The following is a 14,242-nucleotide window of genomic DNA, read 5'->3' as shown; positions in this document are numbered from 1 at the left end:
CTATCCATGGTGGTAAAACCGAGATAAGCTGCTTTATGGGCTTAATTGACCGTGCAAATTCTCCGACATCAGGTTCATCCCTCAAAAAGGACCCTTACTTACTCATTCTGATCTTCCACACAAGTTCAAGTCTAAGTTCTAATCAGAATGGGAGGTCACATATCAACCAACTTTTAGCAGTGACACATTTTTCTCCCACACTAGGGGGTAGATGGGGTTTTGACCAGACTCTTTGATAGAGGTCTGTCCCAGCTCTCAATCTAATACAGCTTTTGTAAGATAATGTAGCAATAACAGCAAACCTTTTCTAGAACACAGACCATCATACAGTATATTTCAAAGTTGAGAATTACATGTTGCTTTTTTACAACAAATGTAGGCACTGCAATTTATTTCATCCCCAGCAAATGCACTGTTTACTGCTTTTTGAGAAAAAAACTACTAAAGTGCTCAGCTGGTTAGGAAAACTACCTCTACAAAAATAAATACATATAGCTATATACCCATGACCTGTTTTAAAGGATTTATATATTCAAATATATATATATATATATATATATATATATATGTGTGTGTATATATACATATACACACACACACACACACACACACACACAAACGAACTAACACACAGAGACAGTAAAGTTACCCTCATTATTTGAATGTGCAGTAGCGGGTCCATTATTTGGAGATTCACACAATTCCTGCCATTAAATATATTCTGCATTGGTCAGATAAAGGTATTTGTTGGCAACGTGCAATTATCCCATAATTCCATAATCTGTAATTTGGTATTTAACATGAATCAGTGAAGCACATAATCAAGCAGACATGAAAACCATCAGTAGAGTCAGATTTATGTTAGGAGAACAAATAGATATTATACCATTCACTTTAGTCTGAGCCAAATGAGAAGAGATTAAATCAAGATTAATCCACCCCCACCTCCTTCCTAAAAAAATAAAAAAATAAAATTGTATGCTACAGTTTTGACTTCAATCTTACACTCACCACATTAATGTTTTTCATATCATGCTGCTCCTCATCTTCTGGCCTCAGAGAGCTCTATCTGAAATTTATATTCATAAGCTTTTACAACTAATGGTAACCCGATAGTTATCCCCGTACCACTATCGCTCTCTGCTAAATTAATATTAATGCATGTGAGCATTGGGTTCAGTTAAGTTTATGGGTAATCATATTCAGTTTATTCCTGGTAGGACTCCAGTCACATTGATTAAAAGCTGCAACAGTGGTGTTCTCCCCAGCTAGGTGTATTGGGCCTCCAGCTATCTTCAACCCATATATGCCATTGTGACAACACCCAAAATAATATATTTCACTTTATGGTTCAATGCATGACACAAATATATACTGCACAAGGTTAAGCTTGCACTTGTGCTTGGTGGACCACCAAAACACAATACCTCTTTTGGTTGTTTTATTTCTAAGTGGGCTGTTTTACTCATCGGGACAGATTTGTTACCAGCATCAGGCATTAACATAAATCAGGGTGACGCTGGGCATTGTCTCTGCACAAAATACTCCAGACTGCTCCCACTTAAAGTCTCATGCTCATTAATTTTATCATTATCCTGGCCTGACCATGTCTACCTATTCCCACATGGGTGATAGATGTGGTCACTCCTAAGGCACATTAATCTTACCCTTCCAACACTGGTGAGAATCATAGTGATGATAAGCTAGAATTCGACTCCGGCTGAACAAAAACTGCCCTGTTTATTATTAGAAATGAAACATACACACTATGCAGATTATGTTGTTTCCCGATGTCAGTGTGCCGCTCACCTTGTTTGGCTTTGCAAGATCTTCTGTCAGGCTGTAGGATGTATCCCTCTGTGCAGCTGCATCTGTATGACCCGTAGGTGTTCGTGCAGGTTTGGCTGCATGCACCATACATGGCACATTCATCATGATCTTATGGAAAAAGGAAGAGAGTCATTTGTAACAAATTAGGTGTGCTCAAACATGACCCAAATACATAAAGTATACTTAATGTGGCCTCACTCTGGCACCTCAGGCATAATTACTTTTATAACCAATGAGTCTTTTTTGGAGCTGCAGTACCCTATAAACCACTCTCTCATATCTTCCACAAACAGGATCAAATTCAGGAAGCACTGCTACTGTGTTAAACCTCTTCCTCCAGCACAATTATGCAATTTTATGCCATGACGTTGGCATAAGGTAAGTGCAGAGTAAAGTAAGACTCTAGACTGAACTCTAGAGGCACCTTTGACAGCAAAATCCTGTCTTCCTCACTGGCTGTCAGAAACCAGGCCTGTGGCACATAAGAGCATAAAGAAGAAAAAGAGACACAGAGAAACGATGTACTCTGTATACAATATGCGTGTGTGTAAGGAGTGTAATGCACTGTACACGAGGCCCTGCCTGCAGACAGATGGTTCTCATATACCCAGCACCTCCTGCTTATTCAACTGAAGGAAGTCTGGCCGAGGGCAAAAGGAGAAATTGGTGTGAGGACAAGGGAAGAAAAGCAGGGAGGGCTCCATGGCAGGAGGCCCCCACCAGCGCTGCAGAATCCTACCTCTGCAGCTCGTTCCGTCCTCGCCGACCTCAAAGCCGTCAGCGCAGAAACAGAAGGTGCCGTTTCTTGTCATGACGCAGCCATAGCGGCACCGGAGCTCGTGGCAAGCTGACAGGAGCTCTGCAGGGGAGAGAGAAAAAAAAAGAGGATTGGAGGAAAATGGTATGAAAGGGTAGGTGGAATGGGAAATTACATTCTGATTTAGGAAATTACTTTTTCATTTCATTTCATTTAGAAAAAGATTCCGACTGACGATGACGAGTTTGAAACCATTGTTAGACAAGAGTTTCTATGATTCAGATCGTTTTTTTTTTTTTTTTTTATGAAACTTTCACGTTTTTATGTGTGAAAAGAATTGAAGAAATGTCATTGTGTTAATTATTAAATGTCACATGGTATACACAGGTGGGCAGTAAAAGGTTGTTTGTTACTGTAAAGTTTAATGACACTAAACAATCTAAGACCTCTTATAAGAAGCGATAAAATGTATTACCAGCTTTGCTTTGTAAAGTCATCAAATGACAAATCGAGTGCAAACACTGTCATTTCCCATGTATTTTCTGAATGTTGTGGATGGTGACGATGCTCTGCATAGCACTAATCTTTAAACAGAGAGGAACAAAGGACAGCTAATTGTGGCATGATGAATGTTACACAGAATAAGTGGCACAATTGAGTAGTATAAGCCTCAAAACAAAGCTTTAATTGCACAAAGATTGATATACCACTGCTGAACATTAATTAATGTCAACTTACAGCCCAACAGATAAAGGCTTGCATTGATTGTCCTTGGTCTTTCCTGTGCTAACCATTTCAATACATTGTGAAATGCGGCAGCAGCAGCAGACAAAATCTTTTTTTTTTTTTTTTTTTTTTTTTTTTTTGACAGGGTGTATTTAATTCAACAGAATATTGGGAAGTGAATGACAATCAAAGCTTCAGTTATCATTTCCTTCTGAATGAAAACACAGTCTTTGGTTTTGATTTTGAAGAGTTGGAATTATGTGATGTCAGTAGATCAGACATTATTAAACACAGTTATCAGAAGTCTGTTTTTCATTACAGTATCTAAACTTCTTGCTAGCTGACTGACACATTAAGACGGATGGTGCAGTTGGATTGTTTGGAGAGCGATATATAAATCTCTGAATGCTTGTTGGAGAGCAATATGTCAACTGATAATCATGAAAACAGTGTAATAGTGAAGGGAAACAAAAACATAGCATTGAAATATGTGACTGTTGACTAACAAGCCAGAGCTACAGTATGCATGGAGCATTCTGACAAACATGTACATACACACAACTACACTTCTTAACTGTTGTTAATATGTATTAGGATCTGAAAGGGTTTTTAAAAAACTTCACAATAAAAAGAAATTGTTATAAACTATGTTTAAACTGTTCTAAGCACCACTGCATTGTGTAAAAAGTACTTTTATTGTTATTAAAATATGCAGGTTGTAAAACAATAGCCCTGTTACCTTCAATAGCTTCGGATAGGGCTGAAATGGACCTACAGGGGTGAACTTTATGTGTATTTGGTTTTCATATAGCCCACAGAGGAGTTTTGACTGACAGAGGGTTGAGTGGAAAATGACAAAATTTTCATTTAGGGGCAAACTCTTTTTTGAGCTGATAGAGAGCAAGCAAACACAGAAGTATTAAAATGGTAAAAGCCTGGTAGCCTCTGGTCCTCACTGACCAGAGAGAGTCTGCTTGGATATTTATTAATACTCCTCACTGGTGAAATTGTGGTGAAAAGATTCCGGGGCAGCAAAGAGCTGGAGCTGAATGAACTTAAAGAGAACCTGGTAACATATATTCCAGTAAGCCATGGCATTGTTTTTAGGCGCTTACAGTATATGTTGTTAACATGAATCATTCTGTGGTTATACTATACTCCATTATTCTAGAAGTTTTAAATATAAAAAGCAGTGTTTATTCACATGAATAATGGATGATTTTGAGTTACAGCTGACAGTCAGCATTTTCCCTCAAGTGATCATAACTGAAAATAGAAGCCTTTTTTCTGATGTGCGTGAAAAAAAAAAACTAACCATAGTGAGAAAAATACTAAAATTTTGTTGTTGTTATGCAAGTCAATTTATAAAAAGATCCCATTTTTGAGAGTGATTTCAAACCTGTAAACCTGTATGCTGCTCTTGCTGAGTGGGAAATACCACAGTTGTTTGTAATTGTGTCAAAAGAGCTTAGTGATGTTGTCAAAGGCCAAATTGTTCTCTGACTGCTGAAACTACCCCAGATTCAAACTGAGCACAAAATGAAAGTCCCCAACAACGCAGCCTGTAAAGATTTTCACAAACAAAGTGAATTTTAACCGCTACCAGGACAAACCTTAAGTTAAAGACAAGGTAAGATCTTTAGAAGAAGGAGAACTAGTAGTTTTCAAACCACCAAACAAGTCAGAAAGGTTAGCAAGGGCCTAAAAATGCCAATGATGTTAAAGCCTGCTTTATTAAGCTCATATCCAAGTTCCGGTTCCTGTTGCAGAGTTTACTGCAGTTATACAGTATAACCCCAGGAGACATACCCCTGTCTCCTTAATTTTATTTTCATATATAAATAATTTGCATTGGTTAATAGTTTGCAGGAAATGTAAAGCTGCTAGATTATGTTTTAAAGTAACAAACATTTATGTGGATGGGGAGGGGGTTTATTTCAGTCTATGTTGAGTAAGAATGCAAAGATGGTTTCTCAAACACAACGTCATAAAAAGCTCAGTAAGTTTTACAAGGGTTCTGTTGATAGTCTGTGTTAAATGAGTGCCTACATCTATACTGAGTTTCAGCTCTCATTGTGTTTGCCTGTACACTGGTAGAAAATACCGTACGTAAAGAGGTCATTCCTTTACTCTGTACTTTAAGAAGAGCTCTTTTGATTGCAAGAAATGTAAAAAAAAAGTAAAAAATAAAAACGTAAATCTCAAATGTACAGGGTGAAGCATCTTGCACAAAAAGAAATAAAAAAAGAAACAAAATATAACAATAGTAATATAACAAAAAAATATAGATGCTGTAGATGCATACAAGCACTTGGAAATACACACAATTGTCGCTTTTTGACTCTAACCACAATTTTAAAATGGATTTTCAGCTCAATTTAACACAACAACATTAAAGTTTTATCCTCTGAGAATGAAAGTTAACAGTCTGTTGGTTCACTGTTAAAACATTTTAACGTACTGACACAATGTGGCACTGATAATGAGATAGTAAAAAACAACTGCATCTATCTGGCATTGTTCAGTTCTGAATTACTCATGTTTATATAGTAATTATCTTACAGGGGTAAGCTAAATTGAAAATATGTAGTAGAAAAACATTATACCTTAGAAATTGATTAACTCCAGATCAGAATACACACTGCCATTCAGCCTGGGTTTACTCTTTCTATAGGGCCAAGCAGAATCTAAATTACAAGAATGGTTACATTCATTTTCAACCACGCAGTTAGCCATACTGTCCTCGTCTTTCATCAGGATGATTGAATGCTTTTAAAGTCTGCACCTTAATAAACTCTTATTCTACTTTGTATCTGCAGCTAACAATGACAGCTGTTCTCCAATCATGTCATGAAGGACAAAATGATAGTCACAGCTGAACAGTGGTAACTTTGGTTAACAGGAAAACTACATACTAAAGGCTATTTTATGTGTGAGAAAAATATTACAGAAGTCACTGTGTTATGCTTCAAACCATATTTTCTGTGAATATGAGCAAACAAGCAAGGGAAGCAAAATATTCATGTCAACCTAATGCAGAGGATGAAGATGGGTTTTGGTTATTTTTGGGTTACATGGAGTGATACTGTCATGAGCATATCAGGGTGGACTTAATATATTTGGTCATTGTGATAGCTGGAAAAATAGTGCAGGTTGAAAAGAACCATAATTATACAAAGAACCACATGCCGGTAAGATTTTTATATGCTTGGGTAGATACATTGCCATGCTATCTTTCTGAGGAATTAGCATCTGAATGGTTCTGTATAAAACAGACTTTATCAGTCCCTTGTGAATGCCATACACTTTGAATGTATTTTATGTCAATCAAACCAAAGAAAAACAATGGCTTTGTTCATGACTGGTTGGCTACTGGAGTGGCTCTACAGTACAGGTGGGAAAGAAAGCTTCAATTTGAAACTACTCCCTCTCTGCTAACTAAAATCTGTAGATTAGTTTTGTTTGAATTCTCATACAGACCAGAGACAGGACAGGAATTAGCAGGAAGTGGGGGAAATAGACAACAGGTTGTCTAATAGTAATGTATAAGTTTGCCTATTTGATTACTGCTCCAATTCAGATCAAAATAATGCATCTCTGTATGGTTACATTCCTTTGCTACTCAAACTTCTGCAAACCTTTCAGCATTTCTTCATGAATACAAAGTAAATTATACACCATAATGACAAATTTGTATTTAAAATGTGGGCTGGTTAAGTATTTTGAAGTAGTAGGTACTTTTTAAAAAAATCATCAGTGCCTGACAGGCAGGTCAAAAGCAGACGCTGATCCAACCACTTCTGTTTACTCCTTCTCAAGCTTGTGTGTAGACCCCATGTGACCTATGCATTATTATTCATTGCATGGTAACAGTAACTAGCACGCTTCCCTGTTGTGAAGCAGTATGCAAAATGACTACATGCTGGGCTGAAGACATTCAAAACTAATCCTTATATCTGTTCAAAAACGCCAGATCGGCTTTCCCTCTTGGCAAACACACAGTGCTGCAGGGATTGTATATCTGTCACTGAGCCTGCTTGATTCTTTTCACATATCTAAGTGCTACGTCTGAGAACATGAGACAATAGAGAAGTGCATTTAGTAGTGTTGATACTATGGTCTGCAAATATGCTATATGTTGAAGACATATGCCCCATGTACTTTACAATAGCTTTTCATTTTTTTGTCATCTATAATCTCTCTTACTTAACATTATTAAATACTGGCATTAATGAAAAACAGACCTTGAAACTTATCCCTGATAGATGACTCTTTTATGTTGTCTGCAATATAGCCTGACTGTGAAGGACGATACAGCTGTGAAAAGGCACATTGGCAAGGAAAGACTACCTTGAATTATGAATTGTAGACACAAAATTGAGAAACAGGATATTAAATTGTTCAATTATCTTCTGCTAAAAGTATAACGACTGCACCTTCAATAAGTGACCATTCAAGTTCAGAGCACAGGCAGGAGTATTCACGAGTTGCTGAACAAACAGATGCAAAACAAACTAGTTGAGCCTAACGACCCAATACCTTTTCACAATGGGAAAAAACTGGGATTTGTAAAATGTTGGAATTACTGAAATATGCAGTCAAATGTTATTCAGTCTGAAGCACAGATGGATATGCATTCAGAACAGCAAGCCCAGTCTAATTTGCAGTGTACTGCAGTGTAATTTGCTATAATCACATGTATCAACAGAATGAGTAACAATTCTATCCGTTTTCACATTATGCCTTTTTTTAAGCTTTGTTGCCTTGTTGTTGGGGTTTTGAGAAAGTTTTGACTCTTCAGTGGTCTGAAAGTGACAATGTTAATATACAATTGAAGTCAGAAGTTTACATACACCTTAGCTAAAAACATTTAAAGTCAGTTTTTCACAATGACATTTAATCCTAATATACAGTACCAGTCTTAGGTACGTTAGCATCACTAATCCATTTTAAGGACGTGAAATGTCAGAATAATAATACAGAGGATGAGAATTTCAGCTTTTATTTTTTATTATTTTATTGTGACACCCCTAGAGTGTCAGGGGTTAATATAAGTTTAAGGTTTAAGGTTAAGTATTCAGACTCTTTCAGACCAAAAACCCAGCCACGGGAGCCTCTCATCAGCCAAAGTTTGCAAAAAAGTACCTCAAGCACCTAAAGGACTCTCAGACTATGAGAAATAAGATTCTCTGGTCTGATGAAAACAAGATTGAAATGTTCGGCCCCAATTCTAAGCATCATGTCTTGAGGAAACCAGATATGACGATATACTAAAATCACTCTTCCTCCCCCAGAAAAGTAAATCCACTCTATGTTTACCGTTTTAGTTCTTTTGAAAAATGGAAAAAAAATACGCACCATAGCTACAGTATCATCTTCGTTCATATTAGTTCCAAAAAAAGTGTGACTAGTTCAAGTTTAAAGTTTTGGTTCTATTCTTGACATTGAAAAACTCCAGTAGCATTGGATTTCTGCATATTTGGGACACAAATTTCATTCCACAGCATCAGTCAAATGAAAAGTCACACTCTAGCAGACCACTTGAGCAGGAGTTTCTCAGACCTTCCACATTCCGCCACACAGATGGCAGAGAATGTATGCTGAGTGTGGCACTGCATTTGCCGATAAAAATGAGAAGCCACACCATGGGCAAGAAAAGACCAACCCAAGGCTAACAGTCAGATTGCCCCATCTGGTCTAATTATGGCTTCCCTTTAGGGATGGCTATGGCCTTTGTCTGTGAGTAGCCAGCTTTTCCCCAAAACTGGGACCAAATTAAGATGCAAACCCTACACAGAAGGTACACCCACGGCTGGCACAAGGACCTTTAATGAGTGGAATTTCCTCTATATAAATTAGAAGCTTAACCCATTCTCCAGGTCTGTATCTGTGGTTGGTATCCTCTGGGTGGTAAGAAAGACAGGATTGATTCCACAACGATGAAATTGGGTCATACATTCTCTGGAGTTCAAACATTCAAGTATTGAGTACAGGGAAATTTTATTTCTATAAAATGTGCTATGATCACAGTCACACAATTTATTGATAAGTCTTTAGACAGTTATCTGAGAAGCTTAAGTATGTCAGCTTTGATGTGACACAGAGCTGTCCGGATGGTCTTGAAGGTATAATTTTCCCTAGAAATTGAGAGCTACATGCACATATACATGTACTTTTCAAAAAATGTAATCCTGTAGCTCAAACTAGGACTCAAATGTGACAGTAAATGTTGTTAATCCCTCAAAGCACAATTTGCTGAGGGATTTGAGAACTGGTGCACTGCCAGGCTTCTGACATGCCCTTAAATATTGGAAGAAACATCATGGGTGTGGGTGTAGAAATCTTCCAGCAAACAATGAAATTTTAATTCCAACCACTCCTGAGGAAGAAAATCCGCTGTAATAGGATTTGATGACACCAGATTGTTTCCTCATATTAGGGAAAGTAATGATATGAGTGACAATATCTTTCCAGACTGTGGAACAACAAAGTAAGATGCATGAAATATTGATTGCCAGTGTCTGCTGTTGTTTGTGTTGTTTGCGTTTCTGTTAGTGTGTAGTGGCAGTCAATCGTAACCAGTGTTACCAGGATAACAAGACTTGGAACTTCAACTTCTCAAACAGCAAAGCAAAATTGGACAAAGAATTTAAAATTAGATGAGTCTGATACAATACTTTGAGAAATGCCTTGGAAATGACCTTAAAATCATCACACAAATAAGAAATAAAATACTATTAAAAATGACAGCCTCATCTTCTCTTGTAAAGTGACTGCAGTGAGGTAGAATAACACACTAAAAGCACAGCACATTACAGTGTAGCACCGGAGAGAGGAAAGCGATCACTTTGACTACTTACTGCAAATGTTCCATCCATTAGAGGGGCAAAAATTTAATAAATATGCTAATATGTTACAGTCTACAAGGCTGGTTGGCAGCACATTTTCAACCTACTGAGAAACACTGGAAAAAATAGTGAGCTGTATTCATGGCTAGTCGTTTTGGAAAAAGAGCATCACTTATCACAAAGCCCCTTCAACCTGTGTTTGTTTGAGATGTCGTCATGAAAAGTTAATCAAGTGAGAGAATTGAATGTTGTTCAGAAACAGATTATGTGAAGAAAAGTTGCATCTTTGACATTTATTTTCCAAGGCTTTATCATAACAAAAGAAAAGCATATACTTTCTAAATTATTTTTAGTATCAGAAGTCAGTCATACAATTATGGTTTGTGTTTGCCAAAGAAGATGAACCAAGAGACAATACTTTTCTCCACTTCCATGTCAGTAATGAGATTTTTTTCTGCCATTTTCTGCCACTGCAGTTGTGAGACAACTACAGTTCAGATCCTCAAATAGCTTTGACGACTTGTACTATGACATGGAAATCATTACTGTATAAAAGTTCAGATTACCCTTACATGGCAGGAACTGATCCATATATTTTGGGATCATAATTATCAGAGAGCTTGTCAAAACAGAGTGCTGGGAAAGGCTGTCGTACCTCATCACTGTAACATTAAACAACATTCAGATAATTATTTTTGCTGATGGTTTTCTGTTGCAGTGAGTGAGATTGGCACAGGCTGACAATGACAATGAAAGTCCAATCAAATATGTCATCACAGGCAGCTATACTCTCTAGAAAGCAATTTGTTACAGAGTTTGTTCGTTCATCTTTAGGACTCAGGTTTGGGGGGAGATCACCAACATTACAGTAAAACAAAGTATCTCGAAGTACCTCATTGGAGACGGAGTGCAATCCCATCTGTATTGGTGACTTCAAAGAAAGAGCTGAATCTGTGTTTAACCCTATAAAGTCAAAGTTAAAAATGCCTTCCAGTTCCATTTTATCTTCCTCACAGATGAGTTCAAATACAGATATAATGCACTTTTTGCAGGATAACAGGCTATCTGAAATTTAAGAGAACATTGATGTGAATAGTTGCGGTCAAGATGGATTATATACATGATGAATTTAACCTACAAATTTCTAAAATTCTTAAAAAGGTGTCAGATAGCTCATTATAAAACAGAAACCCGACTACTGCTATCAGTGAAGTCTGACTAATTGTAAGTAAACCATGGGCTGTACGATTTTAAGAAAATATTTCCCCTTATTCTCTAACCAATATTGCAAATGGTCTACATGGTATATAACAATAAATTTTATCATCAACTTAAAGTATGTAGTTTCTACTTGAACAAAAGCCGACAGAACAATGCAGTTTCTTGTTGTTGAGGTCCTCCTCCCTCAGACGGGTCAACTTCTGAGCAAATTGAGCCTGTTTAAGTGAAAACTAAGGGTGCTGCTAACAAGTTTTCTGCCACCAATACCAATCATCTATGAGTGAGATTGGCCGATAGCACTCATTTTTGGCATGCATTGCAGATGCCGTACATTATATCAATCTCATACACTTTGTAAAAATTCCACACGGCTGACATGTTTTGTTTTGGAGGCCTGACGCATGCTGGCGCAGTGTTCAAGGTGGGAGGCAGAACTACAGAGTATTGACCACAGGTGATCGGTTTTAAGGTGATGGGTGACTGGAAGCATTAATTCCAATCTACTGATCACATATTTTTAATTAAAATCAGCCGATCATCCCTAATGGACACATTGAACAGTTTATCGCACAGTCATTAAGAAATGCATGTTGTAATAGTGGTACTTGTCATAACTCAAATCTAATCATGAAATTATATTCATTGCTTAAGTTGAATACTAACTGCTGGCAAATCATTGTCTAACAGTATTTGGATATTGAACTGATGACACCTAATGATACTGTTAGCAGCTCTATACTGTGGTGGCTTAAGCTTACATTAATGCTAGCGCCATAGACCGATAGGACAAGCAACTTCATTGCTCTGAACATTAGAGGCCTTAATTCCGAGCAGAGAATGATGATATGTGCTTAACTGAGAGATTTCGAAATGTCTAGTATGTTGAGCTACCTCTCTGAAACTGAAACATGTAAGGAATATTGTTTATATAAAGTAGACTGACTACTCTGTTGGTTATTTATTGATAGTTATGGTTATTAATGGACTCACAGATCAGTTACTATGCTGGACACAGTTCTGTTTTCAGCAAGTATCTCTGAAGGAGGAAATAGGAAAATAGTGAAATGGTTTGAGCTGGAAAAAAATATTTAAATGTCACAATTAACAGTAAATGTAACCTGGTGCTGAATCGAGCAAACAATCTCAACAAAGAGCAGCAATCAAAATGCACATGCCAAAATTTCCACCATTTTCACATGCCACTTGCAGAGATATAAGAGGAAAGCAAATCTTCACAGGAGAAGCATAAAAGAGTACCTAAAATGATATAAAAGGGCTTTAAAAAAAAAACTGAATAGCTATAAAAGGTAAGGACCGGCAAGTTAAAGCAGCTGGCAAGAAAACAGATCAAATCATTAGTGGTGGAATATGATAATCAAGAGATTATACAGCAGATATTTGATACCTTTGATGACCTGTCTGCAGAATTTATTCAGCTATAAAGGGTACTTTGTGAACAGAAATTGATCAGATGCTGTGGTACCAAAGATTGCTGCAGCTCTAAAAATTTCAAAATGTGGCGCAACAATGGCTTACCAGGGCAATACAGCAGATGACTTCTGAAATACCAAGATTCTGTTGTTTCTGCTGGGATATTAAGAAAAGTCAGAAGTTTAAGTAGACATGGTGGATCCTCCTCTGCATCATCAGAGGGATGAAAAGCTGAAGCTCAGAGGGCAGCATTAATTGCTGAGGCAGAGGGTCTTGAAAATAAACTCTGTCTTGAAAGGGGGAGGCTGAGTTATTTCACCTTTGGACATGACAGTATTGACATAAGGTATGATGCTGACAAAGATGACAGGCTCAGAGACTTATGAATATTTTGAATTGAATTGGTTTTAAAGCAACTGAAAGACAAGCAAACATCACAAGTGACCTATTGTTTGGGAATAACATGTTGACCAAGGAAGATAAAAGAAAGACTCTCAAACTGAAACCTGGCACATTAAATGACAGCAGCTTCACCACTGTTAACAGCTGACCTGCCAGCACAAAACCTTGCAGCTCAATCAGTTACAACAGCACAAAACAAGTTGTGTTTATACTGTGAAAGGACCATACCACCATATACTGTAAAGAGTTGAGTAAAAAAATCATGGAGAAGGTTGCATTCTTTAAAAACTATTTGCTTTGGGTGTGTGAACAAAAGTAATTTTAGCAAGGACCACATGACAAAACTCAACTGTGAGGTTTGTTCACTGAAACATTTAAGCATCTTGCATATTGAGAACTCCTGCCCTGAAGCAGTTAAGAGACACAAGTGAATACTGCACTAATTTCCTAGACTAGCAGCCTAGAACCAAAATGAAATGCTAGTTACAAATTCCTACATCAGAAGGTCTGAGGAAATGGGATTACATAAAAGAGGTTAAAATGACCATCAATGAAGCCGATATTGGACTTCTGATTGAAGTTGATGCACAATGACGATTAACAACAGAGATGATGGACCCTATGCTGTTAACACCTGGGTAGGATGAGTGATTAATGGGCTTGTTGGTGCAATAGTTACGCAGCAAAACAGTGAACAGAATCATACTCATCAACTTTCAGTGGTGAACATGCATGACTATAAAAACAACAAATGGAAATCAATCAAAAGGAATAAGAAATATCTGTGCAGAGCAAGCAGTTTATGTACATTATGTCCACAACAACCTGACTGAATGGTTGACATAAGCTAAAACTCCCATAAGCTAAAACATTTCTATGCCCAACAATCGCCCACTGGCAGAGCAGCAAGGTCATCATTTAAATAGAAAGTTTCAGAAAAATAAATTTCATCAACAATACCTGATTTCCTGGAGGACATGATCAAAAAGGGCAACGCACAGGAGGTACCACAAAACCAGCTGGCCCA

At 37.3% G+C, this 14,242-nt stretch overlaps 1 protein-coding gene across 1 annotated transcript in view; it reads right to left on the bottom strand.

The window, feature by feature from the left end:
* The window catches only part of lrp1b (LDL receptor related protein 1B), a 265,608-nt gene that overhangs the window by 141,457 nt on the left and 109,909 nt on the right, over positions 1-14,242 (bottom strand). Inside the window, exons 8-9 of the mRNA XM_022741314.1 lie at positions 2,570-2,689; positions 1,810-1,938 (exon numbers count right to left, since the gene is read on the bottom strand). Of these exons, the coding sequence (XP_022597035.1) occupies positions 1,810-1,938; positions 2,570-2,689 (249 nt within the window). The remainder of the gene's footprint in view (positions 1-1,809; positions 1,939-2,569; positions 2,690-14,242) is intronic.

The sequence above is a fragment of the Seriola dumerili genome, unplaced genomic scaffold (genome assembly GCF_002260705.1).
Source record: "Seriola dumerili isolate Sdu_G_001 unplaced genomic scaffold, Sdu_1.0 BDQW01000052.1, whole genome shotgun sequence".
Classification (NCBI taxonomy): Eukaryota; Metazoa; Chordata; class Actinopteri; order Carangiformes; family Carangidae; genus Seriola; species Seriola dumerili.
This window is presented reverse-complemented; position numbering and strand designations above follow the sequence as displayed.